Genomic DNA, 21310 nt, shown 5'->3' with positions numbered 1-21310 from the left:
TAAATTAAAATCTCATTTTATGCTTTAGAATATTCCCCCACCGTGTACAAGGCACATTTTCTGAGAATAAATTATTTTTTACACAGGCATATCTGTTTCCATTCGAGTTATATACATATATATATATATATATATATATATATATATACACATATACACACACACACACACACACATACACACACACTGTTTTTTCTCTCTTTTTTAATATAAAGTAAATAGGTATATGCATGCCTACCTTCTTGTCTGGTCTAACACAAACACACACGCATGTGCCTGCACACTCATAAACACTTTTGAATGGAATCACTGCTTAAAAATTACCGGTTACAAAAGTTTCAACAGTTAAAAAAAATGTGCATGTAATTTTACTAACTTGCCTGCTCTCCTTTTAGATACTCAACGTTTCCGTGTATTGGTGGCGGCCACCTTCTAGTATTTGAAACTCCTCGCTAAACGAATCTGTAAACTCACAAATCTCCACAAGGGAGACAGCACCATTCTCAACACAGCCTCTGAGAATTAAGGAATTTCCTCAACACTGAGATTTCCTCCCTGAGTCTGACCACAAAATAACTTTTCTTTTCCAATTCATCGTGCTCTTTTGCTTTGAACATTTCAAACCATTGTGTATAAACTAGACTTTTTCTTCTTACTAACTCTAGCCTAACAGTTTCCCTTATCATATCCTTACCCCAGATTAAGCCAGACTGCGCCCGCATCCCCGACTCTTCACTGTTTCTTGAAGTTCTGATTCTTTTCCTATTTCCTTAAGCCAAGATCCCACCCTAAAATTCAAGATCGCACAGCTGCGACCTATGGGCTGAAATGAGCAGGATCCCTCAGCTCACTTGGGACCTGTTGCCTTAGAAGATCTTCTATGAGCATTTCATTTTAAAGCATCGAGGTGCTTTGTAATAGTGGGAGGAAGAGGGATGAGCTGGAAGCAGGGCAACAACAAGCTCCTCTGCTCTAGCTAAGATCACCAAGGTCTCTCCATGATTCATCCCCATGTTTCTAAAAGTTCAGTTCCTTAAAACTCTTCCAGAATGTGATTAAAATGGAGATTTCTGAACACGCCCAGACATCCCCAAACTTTCCAGCCATGAGTCCTGGACGTCTGAATTTTTAACAAGTTCCTGGTTTAAGTTGAAAGTTGAAATATCTCTGCATAGCCTTTTTCAAAGTCCAGCCATGGACTGTCCCAGCCATCAATAGTGCCATCCTTTTCTTCTCCCCTTCTACCCTGTGATCATAGTCTTACAGATTCTATGTGTCCTGCTCATAGAAATTTCTAATTATTATCTCTCATTTCTCCTTTTCCTAATCCATCCGACAAACCATAATCATCTTGATTTTCTTGAAGCACTATTTTCCTTATACCAGCAGATATTAGGAACACAATGAACATTTTATCAAGGAAAAATAGAGCTTTCTGTCAAAATTTTTAAGTTATATCTTATTGTTCTGTCAAAACAATGGATTTCTCTCCTAACCCTTGAATACTTATTGGACTTTCCCACATCTGTATTTTTTTTTACACATTCCATGCCTAAAATGCCCACACACATTTTCTATCTAGACTCTTGCCACTCTCAGGGCCTATGTCAAATCCCAACTTTTCTATGAAATATTCTTTGATGACCTCACTAGGGAATTATTTCTCTCTCAAGCTCTGACAGCATCTTTGTACCTCTATTGCCGGTTTGTCATTTTTCATGCACAGCACAATAGTGGCTAATGGATACAGTTTACTGGGTATCTCTGTACTAAGTATTGAGATAGGTTTCTGACCTATATTTTAAGCTTCAATGCAGTAAGATAAGTATCATTAACCTCATTTTATAGTCAAGAAACAAAAACTCTGGAAATTTGAATAACCCAAATTATCCAGCTACAGAGGGGAAGAACACAATTTTTAACCCATCATCTCTGTTACTCCAAGGCCAACTGTCTTTCAACAACCTGAGAAAAACTGTTAAGGATTACCAGGATTTTTCTGACACAGCAGAATAGAAGATTTTCCAGATAGAGAAAACGGATTGAAGCCATGGTAAGGAGAAACAGCATCACATAATCAAGTTACTCCCGGCTTAAAGTGCAAAATGGAATGGAAACATTGACAGGGCTCAGGTCATGGCAGCATCTGGGCTTCACCAGGAAGCATAGCTTTATCCAAATCCGTAGTCCAGGTGCTAATCTACATCCCACCAAAAAGAAATGCTTCATAGTCAAACATGTTCTGTGAATTGCATCTTCCTCTGCCTGCTCTTTTAGTCACCTTGAGCAGGAAGATATTAAAAGCTCTGCGAAACCTGTGACAAAGGAACCTGTTTAACTTTTTAAGCTAATGCTCTCTAAAAGAATTCAGAACAATTTTATTTTCAATGTACAGCTATTATTAGACTGGAAACATGCTAATATTCCTGAAAATGTATGGAAGCCACCGAAACTTTGGATTCTTTTTCTCTGACCTCTCCTCTCCCTCCCAGGAGTGGGCTGCACAGCTGAGCTGGTCCAGCTAATTAAATCACAACCTCTGAGGAGTGAGGCCCACGTGATTGTACCTGAAGCTCAAATTTGAAACTTAGTGATAAACCCAGTTTTTCTGGATCAGCTCCATTTTGCATCAGCAGCTCATTATAAAATTATGATATTTTTTCAACAAGGATTAAAGAGCTTATATCAAACTATGAAATATCATAACTACTGAAAAGTGGTTCACTTTTTGAGAAAACCTCAAATTATTATATTAGTTTTTTTCCAGATTTATTGAAGTATAAATGACAAATTGTACATATTTGAACTGTACAATGTGATGATTTGATATTCATATACATTGTGAAATATTTGCCACAATGAAGTTAATTAACACATTCATCATCTCACATAATTACTTTGTGTGTGTGTGGTGAGAATTCAAGATCTATTCTCTTAGCAATGAAAAACAATAAGAGGGTCCCTCAAAAAACAAAAAATAGAACTAACATATGATCCAGCAATTCTGCGTCTGGGTATCTAACCAATGGAAACAGAATGATTATCTTAACCAGATACCTGCATTCCCATGTTTATTGCAGCATTATCCACAATAGTGAAGACATGGGAACAACCTAAGTGCCCATCAATGGGTGAATGGATAGAGATGTGGCATATATGCAAAACAGAACATTGTTCAGCCATGAATAAAAGAAAGGGAGGCCTGCTATTTGTCCTAAAATGGATGAAACTTAAGGGATTATTTTAAGTAAAATAAGTCAGTCAGAGAAAGACAAATACTGTTTGAACACACTTACACATAGAATCTAAAAAAAAAACAAACTCACAGAAACAGAAAGTGGAATGTTAGTTAGCAGGGGCTGAGGGGTGGTAGAAACAGGGAAATGCTGGTCCAAACCACAAACTTTAAATTATAAGATGAATAAGTTCTGAGGATCTAATATACAGCATACGGACTATAGTTGATAACACTGTATTGTATATTGGAAATTTAATTAGTTATTATCTTAATTCTCTTATTGCCCATTATCTGCACCACCCACAAACACTCTAGACCCTCTCTACTCAGTCTGGTCCACAGACCAGCAGCACCCACATCCCTGCGAGCTTGTTAGAAATGCAGAATCTCAAGGCTTAACTCTACTGAACCACAATGTGCATTTTAAGAACATCCCAAGTGATTCCTATATACATGAAATTTAAGAACCACTGGAACAGCACCTATCACAATTTCTGGCACATGTTATGCATTCGAAAAATACTCGCAAAATAGATGCATATATACTTGCGTGTAAAATCTACAGTCTTCATATGTTCTTTTACTAAGTTGTGGACTACTAATAATATAATGATCTGGACATAATTAACATTTGGACTTTTAGGAAATTGAGTGGCATGTACGTTATCCCTGAATATTAAAAATGATTTACTATGGTCAGACGCATTGCCAAAAAACAAATAGAGGTCAGCATTTTGGTTCTAACTTTCCTTTTAAAGTAATGTTAGTACTGCACTTTTATTTTCAGAGGTTCATAGCAAAGACAGGACATATGTTTTAAGAGTGCAGCATAGAAGAAACAATGCTTTTATCATTTAAAAAAATTGAAGATAATTTGCTGAAAGTAGCCTTTTAAAACTAAATACAAGTTGAAAACAAAATTGTGTTTTTTTAAAAAAAAGATTTTTATTTCAAAAGATTGCTGCCGTGTTCTAAGGTAGAAATGTGAACTCTCCATGGCACTGTTTCTTCGAGCAATACACAGGCAGTTAGTTAGAGAAATTGCTGTACGTTGCAGGCATTGGCTGAGGGCGAGACAAACGTGACCTCCTTTGCTCCATTGATGAAGCCTCGGAGGTCCTGTCAGGACCATTTCCGTCTCACAGACAGGGATCTGGGACTTAGAGAGAGCACACTTGCTCTAGGTCGTCAAGCTCACAAGTTACAAGACCGAGACTAGAGCCCAAGTGTGATTTGCACGGAGGTCTGAATCCGCAGTCCTGGCTTAGCTACTGTTCTGCACTACCTGCTTATGGGAAGGAAGGGAAAAATAAGACGGCTTGTCCTCCACTGCTCCAGCTCTGTAGTATGGCGGGTCCAGCTCTGATGACACACAGAAGACCTGGCTTCTCTCCTGACCAACCAAATGTGTACTTAGGGCACAGCACTAGATAATTTTTGGATGCAGTTTTCTCATCCAAACAATAAGGGGATTGCCTTCTGAGATTTCTCCGGTTCCAGTTATTCTAAAATTTATAATTCACGAATTCAAAACATCCAAGATATATACATTTATTAAAAATGATACTAGGATTCTCTAAAGGGCATCAAATCAGAATAATTTAGGTAATTTTATTTATTAGAGTCACAAGATGGGAAATGTTAATGTTTCCAGTCACTGCTCATGTGAAAGGCTTAATCAAGCTTGCATGGCGTCGACCAGTAGGATGAAACCCAAGCAATAAAGTGTCACGTTTGTTGGAGAAGTATTGGATTGCACAAAATTACCTTATTCTCCTAACCAGTCCTCCATGAAATTGTACAAACTTTAAGAAGCAAGAGAAAAATTAGATATTCAGAGTTTTGAGAGACACTTCAAATGAAGATATCAAAATGTAACAATTGGCTGATTTGGGGAATAAATGAAAGTTCGTGACCATTATTTGAGAATGACTAAAATAGAATTGGCACAATGGCCCCTTTAAAAGGCAGTGTGTTTTTAAAAGGCAAATTTATTGAAAAGTGTTAATTTAATTGTGCCTTTTTTGTTCCCTGGACAAAGGACCACATGCAAAAGAGAAAAGCGTGACTACAAAAAAAGAGGTATTTTGTGAAATTAATTCAGATCTTTAAAGGGGAAAATTATTCCCACTGCCTGCAATATAAATAATTTATAGGAAATGTATTTGTCAATAAAATCAGGTTAAGTGGTGGGAGTTTCACATGACAAGAGAAATATTATAACAGAGTCGTGGATTCTGAGATGTGGTATCCGCCCCAATTGTGGCCCAGAATTATTACTGTGGGAATGTCCCTGGGTTAATTATCTTCCCAATCGGTTCCATCTTTAGAGAACAAGAATAATTTATTTTTCTCTCTTTTGTTATCCCCTAGTCTGGTCATTTTGCATGTAGTCATAGAGTAAAATATTACATTTTATTCATAGCTACCACTATTAAAAAATTATATAAATTTCCTATATTCAAGATATTTATTGATTAAAATAGTTTTTTCACTTTATCAGTCTTGTACATTTGAAATTCAAGTATTGATTTAGACAAAATGAAAGAGATCTGAGATGAACAACTATGATGATATTTCAGACATTTGAGAGGAAATATGAAAGTGGGGCTTAATTCTTAATAAAATGGCACAATGGCTCTTACTGATGAAACCAGAACACTCACGAGGACAGGCAGGAAAATGTTTCCTTGGGGTACATTTGCCTGGTGGTGAAACAGGTATAGACAATGTGGGAGATTGAAAATAAGGCAGAAGGTTTCTGCTGGCCCATCGGAGAGAGCCTCCTGCCTTTCTCCTCAAGGTAAATTCAGCACAAAGGACCCTTCTTTCAGCACCTACTACAGAGGATGCATTTCAGGTGAAAAAGCAGGGAAACAAGAGCCTTAGAAAATTCCTCCTGACTGAGACCTTTGCAAAGTACAGCCTGTCTGCCTCACTCAGCCTGCAGGACAGCAGCACTATTTCCAGCAGAGGGGTCTCTGCTGCCTGGTATCATAGAGGGTCCCAGGGCATCCAGCTGCTAGTGGGAGAGGTAGAGAGTGGAAACTGGTTCCTCTGTAGGCATTGTAGAGGGAGTCACCCAACCTACTGAAGTGAAATAAGTGTAGTTTGGGTGATGCATGTGAAAGGATGTCATAGATCAGGTTAGAAAAGTTCCATTCTGTAGAATTAGCTATGATTGGAGAAATCTCCCTATTGAGTTTGGGGAATGGGAGTAATAAGGGTCTGGAATGATGAAATGGGTCAAAGTTGTACACAAGAAGCCTGTATCTTTACACTGTTAGGTAACATCTTCATGGTAACTTCAGACCTGTCACTTATGCCCTGTTTCAGAAGCCTTTTAATACCCGTTATTGTATTTATGCCCTAAAAATATACATAACAGATATGTAGGCTAAGATTTATTACCTCTCTTTATAATTAATAACACAGAAAAGGACCCTTTGAAAGAGTAGTTCACGGTGACACCACCACAGAGTAAAAGGGCTAAGCCCGGACTTCAAGTAGCCCCCTGCTTCCCATGGGGTCCACCGAGTAATTCTGGGCTGATATTGGGATGTAAGCCTACTGCTATGATTTTCCTGCTTTAAAGTTGGTAAATAATAGCATTTTGACATATTTAAATAAAGGAGGAAATATAACTTGGGACTGTCTCTGGTTAAGTCCTCACTTGATAGCCTTGTTGTAAGATATTGATCCTCTCTGATGTTCATCCTCTCGTCTATAAAATGGGGATAATCTTATCTGTAAGTGGCAGCCATTGCTTACATTCGCCTGGTACATAGTAAACAGTGAATATTATTATTCGGTATAGATATTTTAGAAAAATACATTATTCAAAGAAATTTTTAGAGAAAACTATTTTGATTAAAAGAGGGGTTTAGGAAAGCAATACAATAATGTCTTGTTAGTTATGGCCTTAGACCTCTAACTAGTGTGGAGAGGTTCAAGAAAAGCAGAAATTCATATATATATACCCAAACATAATACACGGAAATCTCTGTCTATATATACACACACATACACACATACGATATTTTTTCTTATTACCTTATGCTAGCTTCCATAAAAATGTTGAGGTGCATTCATTACAATAGATTTGTGTAATATTTATACTAAATTTAAATTAAAAACGGAAAACAGGAGAAAAAGAAACCCAGTTATTTCACTCCATTGTTATGGGGCATTGCTATGTGGTCTGCATATTCCTGAATGTTGCCATTGTCTTTCTAAACCAGTGCAACCACACTGAATTGTTAACAGGACGGAGGTGAAGGTCACGCAAGCAAAGGGAGATTGAAAACAGTCACAAGTTGGAAGAGGCTAAAGAGACTTAGTTCAATGCCATGTAATTCCCTGGAGTGACTCCTGAGCAGAAAAGGGACATCAGCAGGACAGCTGGAAAAATTTAAATCATGTCTGTGAATTAGTCAGTCACCTTTATCAGTGTTAATTTCTTGGTTTTCATAATTATACTCTGATTGTATAAGATGCTGACCTTAGGGGAAGCTGGATTCAGGATATACAGCAACTCTCTGAGCTCATTTTGCAAATTCTATGGAAAATGATTTCAAAATGAATAGTTAAAAGATAATATGAGGAGGCAGGAGAAGGTGTTCCTGTCTTTGACCTTGGGCAGGTGAACAGAAGGATTGATTTCAAGGAGCCCTTAGTCCAAGTATGCCTCTATAATCCTTCCTCATTAGGAATTACCAAGTCAACTCTCAATTAAGTGACAAGTTGGATAAACATTGTAGGTGTTAATTGACCCTTCAAGGGTTCTTTGAAACTCACTCAGCTTCTCCAGTTTCTTTGAAGTTTTGTTTTGGCTTCAGCAAGTCACTGATTAGGTTGACTCAAAGAGTGAAATTGTGCCTGGTTAATGAGAAGAAAATGAAGTGCAGTCACAAAACTTATTTTGTCCCCTCCAGTGTCATCTTGCACAATCCAGATGGACAAGGGTAGTGTTACGCTGGTTAGTGAATCACTGAACTTAAGCTTTGAAAAAATCGTAAAGCAACAGATTTTCTCTTGATATAAGAAGCCAGGTCTAATCCAAATCAGCCAAGAAGCATTGCATTTATTATCACCAAAGTTTCCCAGAGAGGGAGATTATACAAACAGTTTGTTCCACTTGTATGACTTCTTTAAGTGTTCTGCCATCTGTATGTCACCATAAGGACCGCGTTAATTTAATGTCAGTTAAGTCAGGCAATGTGAGATTTCCACGTGGGAGAGGACGCATGTACCTGAACAAATGTATGAGGGATGCAAATATGAGCTACCGAGATGAAAGGCATATTTTTGGGGTGGCAGAACTGAAGGATGCTTGCAAGAGAGGGGAGAAGGCCAATATTGAGAGCAGGTTGGGCCACCCTGTGGAAGGCCTTGAATGGAATGCTCAGGCACTGAGCTTTATTCTGATGGCCCTGGCTCAGTCACGAAAGGTTTTTAAGGAACTGATGCATATAAATGTGTTTTGGGATACACACAAATGCATTTGTTCTTCTCTGTTTCCTTTCCTTCTCCATCCTACACCTACTCTCTGTCACAGAAAGGGATGGATAAATTATTCTCATTGTATGATGCAAATTTGAAAGATAGCAAATGCTCCCTTAATTGTTTACTGTCAAGACTATATATCCCTAATCCCTTTAACCACCATGTCTTAATTTAGAAAGCATAGCAGGTTAACTCTGAAATAAAATCAATTCTCTTTCTCCTTAATATTTCCAGAGTTATGAGTTATATGCTACACCATCAAATCAGAGAGAAAGAATGCTTGGCTAGCTTCACTGCTCACCATGTTTTTAATTGCAAGAAAAATCAAAATCACTAGAGCACATTGCAAAGAGAACTAGAAATGGCAGCTCTCTGTTAAAGTAGGGTATGGATAGGAAGCCAACCTGTATAAAATTAGAATCTGACCAGGAAAAACAAATCAGCCTCTTCTGATGTCCATATAGTCGATTAGGTTTAAATGGCAACCCCCCCGCCATGTTTAATATACGGATAATTTTGGCACATGACATCATTCACCACATTTAGACTGCCTCCAGTGTAGCCATGGCAACCCTTACATAAAACATGGCTGAGTTGGTAATTTCACTCCAAATTAAATGAAAATAAGGCTAATCCTATTATTGTTCTTAACAATTTTCCAAGTAGCCTCTTCTTAGAGTGCCCTTGCTTGTATATTCTGTCTTTTAAAAATAGATTATTGGAAAATTATGTGTTTGTGCAGTCTCTCTACTCGCAGCCATTAACATTGTCCAACTCTCTGTGCTGCATAACCTTGTTCTTGAGAGGAGGGCATATCCACCCACACTGCTACTTAGTATTTTTCTTGCAACTCAGGGATGGGTGAATCTTTTAAATATACCAATTTGGACCACTAAACATTTCAGAGACTGTCACTCTAAAATTACCATGAAATAATAGTCTTTTTAAGATAAGCCATATTTTGCATTTGTATAAATCTAGAAAGGGTACTTCAAGTGATTCTGTTTTGTATTGTAAATGTGCCCCAGTATGTTTCGATAGCTAGGTAGGAAATTCATCTTTTCCTTTTCAGCCTCCACAGAAGAGTATTTGAAAGATGGGAGTCCATTTAAAAGTGGTCCTACCACCATGTCAAGATATTTCTTTTTGTAATTATGATAAACACTACATGTCATCCGAAAAACCCTCTGTCTTCCCTGACTCTCTACAGATGCAACGTGAACGCAAAACTGCTCTTCAGTGGTCCCATCTCCCCTGTGGTCATCACCACAGTGCTCCAACCTGCAGCCAAGCAACAGAGAAAGGTGACTTCCAGACAGGGCATTAAGCTCAGACCCGGATTGTCCTGCTGCAGGGATGGGAATATAGTGAAAAGAAAACGTAGTTTGGAGTCTGAGCATTTCAGTCGAGTTCCAGCTCTGCCACGTGCTTTCTCAGCTCAGCCATCTCTTATCCTCAGTGCTTCCCAGCCTCCTCATCAATGAATGGTAGATAATACTAATAACTGCCCCACAGGGCTTCTGTGCCAAGCCAGTAGGACCATGCAAATAATCATACGAATATAATTATGAACACAACTCTGTCTAATGATGGCTATCCAGAGAAAGCATGTTGAGCCCACAGGGCAGCCCACTTCATCAGACCAGAGGACATACTGGCACAAAGTTCCGACCAAGAACTTTTCCAACAACTACCCAGTTTTTGCCAATTTGTTCCCAGATCATCGATCTTGGTGCCTTGGTGAATATCTAGATAAATTTCAGAGAGCTGGAAAGAGTCTTCCAGCCTGAATCCAGACACCAGGAAGACAGGGGAAATTCTCTGGCTGCCATGCTGATATTTTCTCCATGACAATGATTGTGAATTGTTGCTCTCAGGCCCCATAGGTTGCAGTGGCCTCGCTCGACATTTCAGAACACAATTTTAGCACACTCATGACTCCTCCACACACACTTTTCTGAGTCTGATGTTAAAGTAGTCTGGGGCATGTGTCAGGGGAAAGTACAAATAAAGATGAAGCAGAGAGGAGGAGAGGATACAAGAGAAACGAAGATGAAGAAGAAAAGAAGAAATGGGGAAAACTAAGTTAAGCAACATCTTCTAACTCTTGCTTTCATCTTTAATGAAAATAAGTGAAATGAAGGAGCTTTTGCTTACTCAGTAGTAAATCACGGTTAGTGTGTACGATCCACAAGTCGTTTAGCAGGTTGTGTCTCATTTTGATTGGCATCTCTGTTTTGCGTCCCCTCTTTTTGTTTTGGAATTTGATATAGACATCTGCATCTTAAAGTTCTTTCCTACATAAAGTAAGTTCGTTTGGCAAAAGCTGTCCTGATTGTGGATTCTAAAATCATTGTCAAATATGCCTCACTTTTCTTTCTCTCTGAACCTGACATCTTACCAGCAAGGTGACCAGTCAATGCCCATTATCTCTAGAATCACTCATAAATAAGGCCTTTACTATCATTCATACAATTTCTGAGAATCAGTCACCATATATTTTGTATTGCAATGATTTTCTGAAAACCAAAATCATGTAATTTTAATGCTAGGAGAGTGTTGCATCACTGAATCTCCTAGAGTGATTGACAGAGAATAGGTACTCAATAGATGTTTAATGAATTAATTTAAAAGTTCATTTACTACATCCCATTTTTAAATTTGTTTATATAAACAGGTAGACAATTTGTCCGAGGTCACAAGGATTGTTGGTGACAGAACTCGGAGCAGAGTCTAGGACATCCAGCTTTCAGTTCAGTATTTGTCACCACTAACTCTGATGCTACAAAAAGTGAAATCAATAAGAATATCAACACGTTCTCTGAGTGTTTAAAGTTAAAATTGTATAACATAAAATAAGCAATGGGTAAGTTTGCTCTATCTCAAATTGTTGTCCAAGATAAATAAAATTTAAAAGGAAGATCATAGAGACAGTAGTTATTTTTCTCTTAGTTGAAGTAACATTTAACACAAGCATAATAAAACTAATGATAGGAAATAATTTATCCATTAATATCAATCCTCTTTTTGAGTTTTGGAAAATAAAATAAAATTCAATTTCAATAGTTGGTTTAACACAGGTAGTCTAATTTATGACACGTTCAGCCTTGATATTTTTATCCTTCAGTCTTTGTACTAAAATGTGAATTTAATGCTATAGAAATATTCACAATCCTTCATTTCATATTCTCCTCTACCAACGCGCCAACGGCCAGCATTTCCTCTGTGTTCCACCTTAATCTGAATATACATATATTATAGTTTGCTTATAGTTCAGGTTCTGAAGTAGATAACTGGTGCAGTATTTAAAATTCTAAGAAGTGAAATATTAAAAAAAAATTCAATCCATAACAAATGATTTAATTCAAGGTATACTTCAAGTCTTTAAAAATCTATGCTTTGGATTCTCCCTTTTCAATCACACTTATGGACACAGCTAAAGCTGCTCTTGCAATCAACACCATAAACCTAAATCAACTATAAGTAATTAGATCTGATTTTCTTCTGGCTCCACTAGCACACACACCAGAGAACTGAAAGTCAGTGGATGGACTGACTTTCTACGTAGGTTGGATTAATATTTATAATTTTCCTGTGCCCCTCAAAGGTTGTCATATGATTTGGTGAAGCATCTTCAGGGATGAAAAAAGAATATGCAATCATGTATTTGCAGTAGCATACATAAATGATGATTGGTAACATGACATTAAAATGTCCCTAGTCTAACAATATCTGTTTACATTAAATCAACTCCAGACCAGATCAAAACTAACTTAGCTCACTTGGCTGCCATCTTCTGTGTTGCTTTATGAGAGTCCAAAATGAGGGCATGGTAAGTTCCAGTGACCAGGGCACAGATAACTTCTCCACCTCCAGATTCCAGCACAAAGACATCTTAGAGACTTTGAAAACTTTTCGGTAGCCAAAATAGCAATGGAAAGAAAGAGCACTCATGTTTGCCAATAAATGTCCAATGAAAGCAATTTTATAAAGGCTATTGTGGGAAATCAGGTAAACACATTTCTTAGCCAGCACTTACCATATGGATGGTGCCTCTGTCCCACTGATCTCTAAGAAATCATATCCTTCTTCCAGTTGAAAGTCAGTGAAGACTAACGCAATGGTGTCCCCAGGCTCAGCGAGAATGGTCCACGTACAGTCAGCACTGTTTTCATATTCTGAGGGGAAATGAGGGCTGGAGATGGTGCTGCTGGTTCCCCGTAAGGTCCCTCCACAGGCTCCCTCCGCTGGAAGGGACAGAAAGTACAGAAAAATGTTTTTTCAGGATGGTCTCATACACAAGTACATCTACAAAGTGTCACTCTGAATCGATGACAAATATTTCCTAACCTAAAATTGAGACACTCAACCTGACAAAGGATTTCTTCTGATTTGTTAATTTAGTCCTTTGGAAAGGCTTAAAAAGTATAACAATTACATCACATCATTAACTGAATTGCTACTATAGAAAAGAGTGAAACTGTGGCTTTTCTAAAGTATGGAATGTGTAGTTGCCATACACCTGAGATTCATAGACAGCTTAACGATATTTTCAAAGATATTCTCTGAATTTTGGAAGATGGAGATAAGTCAGTAACATTTTGAGACTTAGAATAATGTGACCATCTTTTCTTAATAGACTGACGCCCAGCTTTGAAAATGCAGAGCCCTTTAAAGAAGTAGTCACTCTAATCTCTCCTGTCTATAGAATTTGGAATGTGTTTTTGGTGCTGACTTTCAGATAAGTTCTTGACTAACATCAAAACAGAGACACATTGATTCATAAAAAGGTTCCCGGTAGGAAGTATTGCATGAAAATTTAAAATGCAATGTCTTGGAAAGTGGCAAGTGAAAGGTCAGTAAAGATAAAACACATTTAAGATATAAATTAGCATTGTAATAAATATTGGTTTGCAGAGAAATAGACTTTGTCAAGTGTTCCACAGTAAAAAATAGTTGTCATTGAATTTATGTCATCATCTATCACAAAATCTTATATACACAGTAAACTATGTATGCAGGGTAGATAAGTATTTATAAAATGTTTTAAGACATGTCTGTAGATACCATTTCTTTTTTCCTTCCTTTCTTCTTCCCTCCCTCCCTCCTTATCTTTCTCCTTTCAGATAATTCCTATTCAAAGAGTATATTTAACAATTTTGGATGTTGACATTGTAATCTGAGTGGTATATAGTCAGCCTGTTACCAAGATGGGGAAATTGCCTTTGGCAGCTTGTGCGACTAGACAAAATAATTTGGGACAGATATTTACATTGGCTATTGATCAAATAACTGTGTTTATAAACATGTCACACACATATATATAATATACCTCTATAACAATATAGTTCTTCATATATGAACATATACGTATGACATCAACACACATAATGTAATTCTAATATGTAGATTTTGTTTCTGTAATTTTATTATATTGTACAAAAGTTAAGTCATCTCAATATAAGAGCAGATGCAAAACAAATGAGCTCGGTGCTTTTTTTTATAGGAAAAAATAAAATGTCACAGATGAGTGGACTTAAGAAAAGTTATCAAATGCAATGCTGTGGTTGGATGATTAAATGAAACATATTAATTTAAGTCTGACAGCCGAGGTTGCATAAATGCTCTGTAATTCAACTTATTGGCAAACAGCCCCCCCTCCAGAGTACTGGAGGGTAAAAAACTGATATTATATCATTCTGGATTTTTGAAATGGTTATCTACGCACTGAAGTTTCGTGCAAGATTTAAGAGTCTTTGAAGCACGTAATATTTATGGGGGTAATATAGTAGGAAAACAGAATTAAGAATAAATAGAATAAGAAGCATATTGGGTTCTTCTGTAAAAATACCTCAGCAACCTTGACCAAACACGGGTGATGTTAAACCTCTCTGACAAGAGCATGAACAGGCACCAAACATCAACAAGCGATGTCCGCTGCAGCTTTTGAGCGGGGCCCTGGAGTCCCTGTCCTTCAGCCTTTATATCTCCAGTTGCTCAACTGCTGAAAGGTCTGATGACCTGCACAGGGTGTCTAGGGAGCTGGGGAGAAAGGGTTCTCCCAGGGACTCCCGGAAGTGGACATCTATTAACTGGCATAGGGATATTTTAATATTTTAACAGTTGATAGAGCTGTGTTGGTGCCCACCAGCTGATTGCAGCATAATAAATGACCCTAACTCTCAGTGTTACATCTTCCTTCTCTTTAAAATGAGACTGGTTGACCTGAATAACCCCAAAGTCACTTCTACATTTCATTTGTGAATGCAATGAGTCTAAGAGATAAGCCACTAGGTTTCCAGATTTTCGTAGGACTTCAGTTGATGACCTGAGCAGATCATGGAGGACCAACTTCACTGGGCCAGACAGTGAGGACTGAGCTCACTAACTCTAGAGAAAACTGGAGTGGCCATTACAGGCATGGGCAAGCGGCACAATTTTATGGAAACTTTGTTAGAGTAGGTGACATAAGAGAGACAGAAAGGAATAGAAAAAGAAAATAAAAGAAGTTGACAGAGAGGAATAACCTATTTTTTCCAAACCTGCAATCCCCATTGTTTTTCCTCTGGTAGATATTTTAATGCCCACAGAACACTTTAAGATAAGTTACAGTTAGAATTATGCAGGGTGTATTATAATTTGTTATTGAGTTCATAATAGTTTACAACATTGTGAGATTTCAGTTGTACATTATTACTTGTCCATCGTCATATAAGTGCTCTCCTTCATGCCCTGTGCTCAACCCCCTGTAATTCTTAATGCAGCATTTCACACAAACTGCTACAGGATACTATTAGGATAATCTGATTGATACCTGCTTTGAGTATTAAGCCTCCAAAAGAAAAAAAATACTTCATGACACTCATTGCATAAAAAACTTAGGGGCGCACCCAATGGTGTAGCAGTTGAGTTTGTGTGCTATGTTTCAGTGGCCCAGGGTTCACTGGTTAGGATCCCAGGTGTGGACCTATGCACAGCTCGTCAAGCCATGCTGTGGCAGGCGTCCCACACATAAAGTAGAGGAAGATGGGCATGGATGTCAGCTCAAGGCCAATCTTCCTCAGTGAAAAGAGGAGGATTGGTGGCAGATGTTGGCTCAGGGTTAATCTTCCTCCAAAAAATAAATACGTAATAATTTTAAAAAAGAAAAAACAAATCACAGAAACTGTCTTTAGTACAGAGTGAGGTAAAATGTGTGTGTGTGCTTGAAAGCAATTACAACGGTGCTTCAAATATTTTCCTATAGTACATTTAACTCTATTTTCTTCTCTATTTATATAAGAGAATGTGATTAACATATTACACATCTATACACATAATAGCATTTGAGAAAGGGAGACGTAACTACCATTTTATATTGACAAATGGTTTTAAAAATAAATTTAATTTTTAGAAATATGAAAATCTCCAAGTAGATCAATTACAAAGTTAAAGCAACAGAGTAAACATTTCTGAGCACACGTTTGGCCTTGGAAAACATTATTTAATTTTAATTAGTTAATTAATTAAATGTGGAAATCATATTAGTTATGAACGTATCTCCCAGTTCGGCTGCTAAAAATAGTAAACTGCACTCCTGTAACATATCACAAAACAATAAAAGTTTTGCTGAGTAGAAATGTAAGCCTCCGTCTTCCTACTTTAGGGTGTTATAAAGACCAAATGCACAGAAAGATCCAATATATGATAAAATTAACATCATAAATTATGGGAGAATAGTATTAATGAAGTGTTTTGGAATAGAAACAGAAATTTGAAACAAACTAATTTAGAAATAGCCTGATACAAAATGCATATTACATCAATTAAAATGTTTGAAAGAATAAAATAATGGGTAGATTAGCAGGATAAAATAGACTATACTATCTCAAATAATGAATTATCTCAACTAAACAGAAAGGATGAATGTTATTGATGCAAAAGAAACATTACAATAAATCAATCTGCCTATAAAAAATATTTTTCAAAATAAATATATAAAATTCAAATTCAAATTAAAAACAACACAATGAAAAAAATTTGCAATGACGTAGCAATGAGAGATTATCTATACTTACTTGATATATATTTTTAAGAACAATACACAAAGATATTCATGGAAAAAAGCTTATAAATGAAAATTTAAACAAGAATGAATTTCAGAATGAATAAAGAAAGAAACACAGGCAAGAGTTTAACCTGTCTTGTTATCATAGATGTTGAAATTAAAACTAAAATTAAAATTAAATGCATAAAATATAATGGAAAATAGCCAAAGGGCAAAGTGACCCAACTCTACGCTCCTGGTATCAGTGTATACTGATATGAAACTTTGGGCAATTTGGCAATATATATGAAGGATACTAAAAGTGCTCATATCCTTTGGCATGTTACCCAATTTGGGGTCTAATATTTATTGAGTACATTTTAAGTTCTTGTATTTTGCACTAATTCCTTTATGTGGATCATTTTATTGAACCATTTCAAAAATGTTTGAGAAAATTATCATTACTGTCCCCATTTCACAGTTGTCAAAAATGGGGTTCTAGTTGCTTACCAAAAATAATGCCCCCAGGAAATGTTAAGTCATGAAATATCAACACAATCAATTAATTAGCATTAAAATCTATCAGTATAAACATTCTATTGCAAAATGTTTAAAAAGTATGACTTCTTGGGCCCGCCCCGTGGCTGACTGGTTAAGTTCACGCGCTCCGCTGCAGGCGGCCTGGTGTTTCCTCTGTTCGAATCCTGGGTGGGGACATGGCACCACTCATCCAGCCATGCTGGGGCAGCATCCCACATGCCACAGCGGGAAGGACCCACGACTGGGAATCTACAACTATGTACTGGGGGGCTTTGGGGAGAAAAAGGAAAAAAAAAATCTTAAAAAAAAAAAAGCATGACCTGCTTTGTGAAAAAGCAAAAGAGTTTAAACTATATTAAGATATATATGAACATATAATATTTAGACTTTAAGAATAAATATTGAAAGAAGTGTAGAATATTTAAAATAATTGAGGCATTATAGTAATAAAATATGAGCAATTTAAAGAAATTCTTTAATGTTTATCAATAGTTTAACAACTAAAAAAATCCCGAGATGAACGAATGAAAGTTGTGATGCTTAATCATTGTATATATAGAACTTTGCAGAATGAATGTGTTCCTGAGAAACCATTTATCTGTCAAATATCAATAAAGCACATATTTAAAATATACCAGGAATGCTGTTATTGTTGTTTAAAAATAAATTCTTCCATATATCTTTCTAGAAGGAGAAGTCTATTTTGTAGTAGGAAAAATGATTGCACCATCTATCTGTTACATATCTGGATTTTTGTGTCATATTTTATAAAGTCGAAGAGAGAAAAATGCAGTAGTTTTTATAGCAACACGTGATTACAATGTAGCCACTGCTACTATAAGCAAAATATATTTGAGATTGTCCTTCTTTCCATAGGGTAGCATTTTACAATCTATTCTAGGTTTCAATAAAATCTATGTAATTATGTTGTTCACAATATTAAGTTGATTAGCCTTCCAAGTTTCAAACCTGTAGGCATTCATGGTAATTGTAGAAAACGAAATGCAGGGCACGTCTGGATCCTTAAACAGACGTGTGGTCTGATGGTACTTGCTCTCTACTACCAGTTACATACACACAAAGTACTTTCTAAGGTGTTGGCCCAATGTGATGGTAGAGGACAATGAAGACAATATTTTTGGCTCTAAATCATGTAATGAGACACTTGCCTTTCTCAATGAATAGACTCATTGATTGATGATTTTCTTACTTGGCTTTTTTTGTTGTTACTAACATGAGAACCTTCTAAATGGAATTAATGGGCTTCCAAAGTCATAAATCCATGCCTAATTTAGAGGACAGGGGTAGCTCATGCTGATATCATATATGCTGCCTTACTCCTGGTTCAAACAGTAGTAAAACTACCATGCTTCCTTTATTTGAATTATTTCACCTAAATATTTGAAAGCAAGTTATTACATCCAAGCAAATATTAACATTATAATAAACAGCGTTAAATTGTCAGTTACCAGTTCCATAATTTTTAAGTTAGAAACTGGACCATCAGCACAGGTACTATCTCTTAATTCAGTGAGCCCCATGAACAATAGCTGGTCGCCAAAATACTGGGAATAGGATTTTGACTAGGGAGTTAACAAAAATGTAAAAAGGAAAGGCATTGCTCCTGGCCTATTAAGTCTGTTTAGAACTGATGCTTCTCTTTGTCTTAAGCCCGTGGATAAAACAAGAGAGGATAAAACAATAGCTAAAGCATTTGTCTTTATAATCTACATGTTCACATGGGGATGGCACAATATTTGATTTCCATAAAATGAAGTGTAGAATAGTATTGGCAACAATTCATGGCTACTTATCATGGATTATATCACTATTCATATTTCTTTCGCTATCTGGAGAATCCAGGAATGTTACTATTTTAGAATTTAATGAAGCATTAATGTTCACTCCCATATGACGAACCTTTGGTACAGTGAAATGACTTCTTTTAAGTCTGTATACTCCATCATTCTGTAAGATCCAGGGGCTTTGTCTTCCTTACCACCTATCAACACCAAGGATAGCTCCTAGTACATATTATACATCTATTCATATTTGAAAAGATGAATGAATGTCACTTATTATACCCAAAGAGACACTTAAGTCCCAGTAAATAGTATGCAATTGGCAGTGATTAAATGAATGTATACTATAGGCATGGGTATGCTAATTGGGGATACATATCCATGGGTGCAGACAGAGTTGCTGCCTCACTCATATCTCTTAATCTCACTCCTGATGTCACGTCGGTTGTAGTATATGCAAATGCCTCTGTTTCCCCCTGAAACCTTTATCTAGCATCAGAAGTATGTTCTGCCAGCAATAGGGTATGCCAGAAGTGCTTGGGAGTTAATGCACTCAGGAGCCACCCATAACTAAGGAGGGATGGGATATGGTTAACAAATATCCCAGCTTCTCTCCTCTTGGTGGGAAAATTTTGGAGTATCAGATAAGCCCCAGGGAGATTTAGTACCAATTTCCCACAGGACTAACACTACTCATATGCACTTTTTTGGCATTCTTCACTTTCCTGCCTTACTTTCTCACTATCTCATACTTCCTGAATTACCTCCCCGATAAATGGATTGCACTGTGAAGTCTGGATCACAGAGTCTAATCTTGGGGTACCTAAACTAGGAAAGTATAGGTGTGATCGTTAACTTTATGTGTCAACTTGACTGGGAAAGAGAGTGCCCAGATATGTGGTCAGTCACTATTTTGAGTGTGTAGGTAAGAGTGTTTTTAGGTAAGATTAACATGTGAATCTATAGATGGAGTAAAGCAGGTTGCCCTACCCAGTGAAGGTGGGTCTCATCCAATCCGTTGAAGGCCTGAATAGAACAAAAACGCTGAGTAAAGGAGAATTTGCTGTCTCTGCACGCCTTTGAGCTGGAACATCAGTCTTCTCCTGCCTTCATTCTTGGATTTGGACAAGAGCTCACACCATAGGCTGTCCCGGGTCTCCAGCCTGCGCTACAAATCTTGAGACTTAGCCTCTATAATTGCATTAGCCCATTCCTTCTAATAAATCTCTTTATATTTCTCAAAATCTCAAAATCACATACTGCATTTTATTTATTTCGTATCTCACAATATATTATTCAAAAAGTGCTCAGTAAAAACATATTGAAGAAAACTGAACTTTACTAAAGCAACTGCTAGTGTCTTGATGGAGCCTAAGGGAGAAGCTACAGCTTTTCTACGGCCTCAGCGTTTGGCCAAGAAAGTGAATTACCTCACTTTATCTTCACAGCATGACACATAGCTGCTATTGTAGCCCAATATGTGTTGGTTGATTTTGTTTTTGTTGTTGTTTTTAATAGTAAGACTAGTATAGCAGTAGAGACAGTTCAGAGATAAAAATTTCTCAATCTAAAAGCTCCAAGAAAATATAAATACACAGTATCATATATCCCTATGCTGCTTTTTAAATGCATCACCAGTTCCAAGGGAAAAATGTGAAAATCTGAGAGAGTCATAATTACAAACTATTCACTCATACCTCACTTTCAGTCATCTACTCGGGAAATGTACATGAATAAAGACTCTGCTTTTTCTTGGAGATCCCTATATCACATTATTATAGGTAGCTCCTATAATAAAGATCAACATGGAGAATGCAATTTCCTTTTTTAAAATTATGACTAACAGATGACACTGAGACCATGCCTTCCCAACCTCAGCACCATTGGCATTTGGGGCCACACAATTCTTCATTCTGGGAGGCTGTCCTGTGCCACGTAGACAGTTTAGCAGCATCCTAGCCTCTGCCCACTAATTGCAAAAATGTTCCCCAATGGTGACAGCCAAAAACATCTCCACACATTGACTAATGTTTTTTAGGTGTCAACATTGTTCCTGCTTGAGAACCACTTACTTAGATTAATTTAATAAGTGCTTTTCCCCATCCTTTTCAGTGGCATCATATAGAGCCTTTTAAACAGGAGGAATTAAAACCATATTAAAATGCTATTAGTATTCTTTCTTTGAGTCAAGATTAATAA

At 36.9% G+C, this 21310-nt stretch overlaps 1 protein-coding gene across 1 annotated transcript in view; it reads right to left on the bottom strand.

The window, feature by feature from the left end:
- CSMD1 (CUB and Sushi multiple domains 1) overlaps nt 1-21310 on the bottom strand; it is a 1825670-nt gene that overhangs the window by 908426 nt on the left and 895934 nt on the right. The window contains exon 5 of the mRNA XM_046648453.1: nt 12783-12990. Within this exon, the coding sequence (XP_046504409.1) occupies nt 12783-12990 (208 nt within the window). The remainder of the gene's footprint in view (nt 1-12782; nt 12991-21310) is intronic.

The sequence above is a fragment of the Equus quagga genome, chromosome 22 (genome assembly GCF_021613505.1).
Source record: "Equus quagga isolate Etosha38 chromosome 22, UCLA_HA_Equagga_1.0, whole genome shotgun sequence".
Taxonomy (NCBI): Eukaryota; Metazoa; Chordata; class Mammalia; order Perissodactyla; family Equidae; genus Equus; species Equus quagga.
This window is presented reverse-complemented; position numbering and strand designations above follow the sequence as displayed.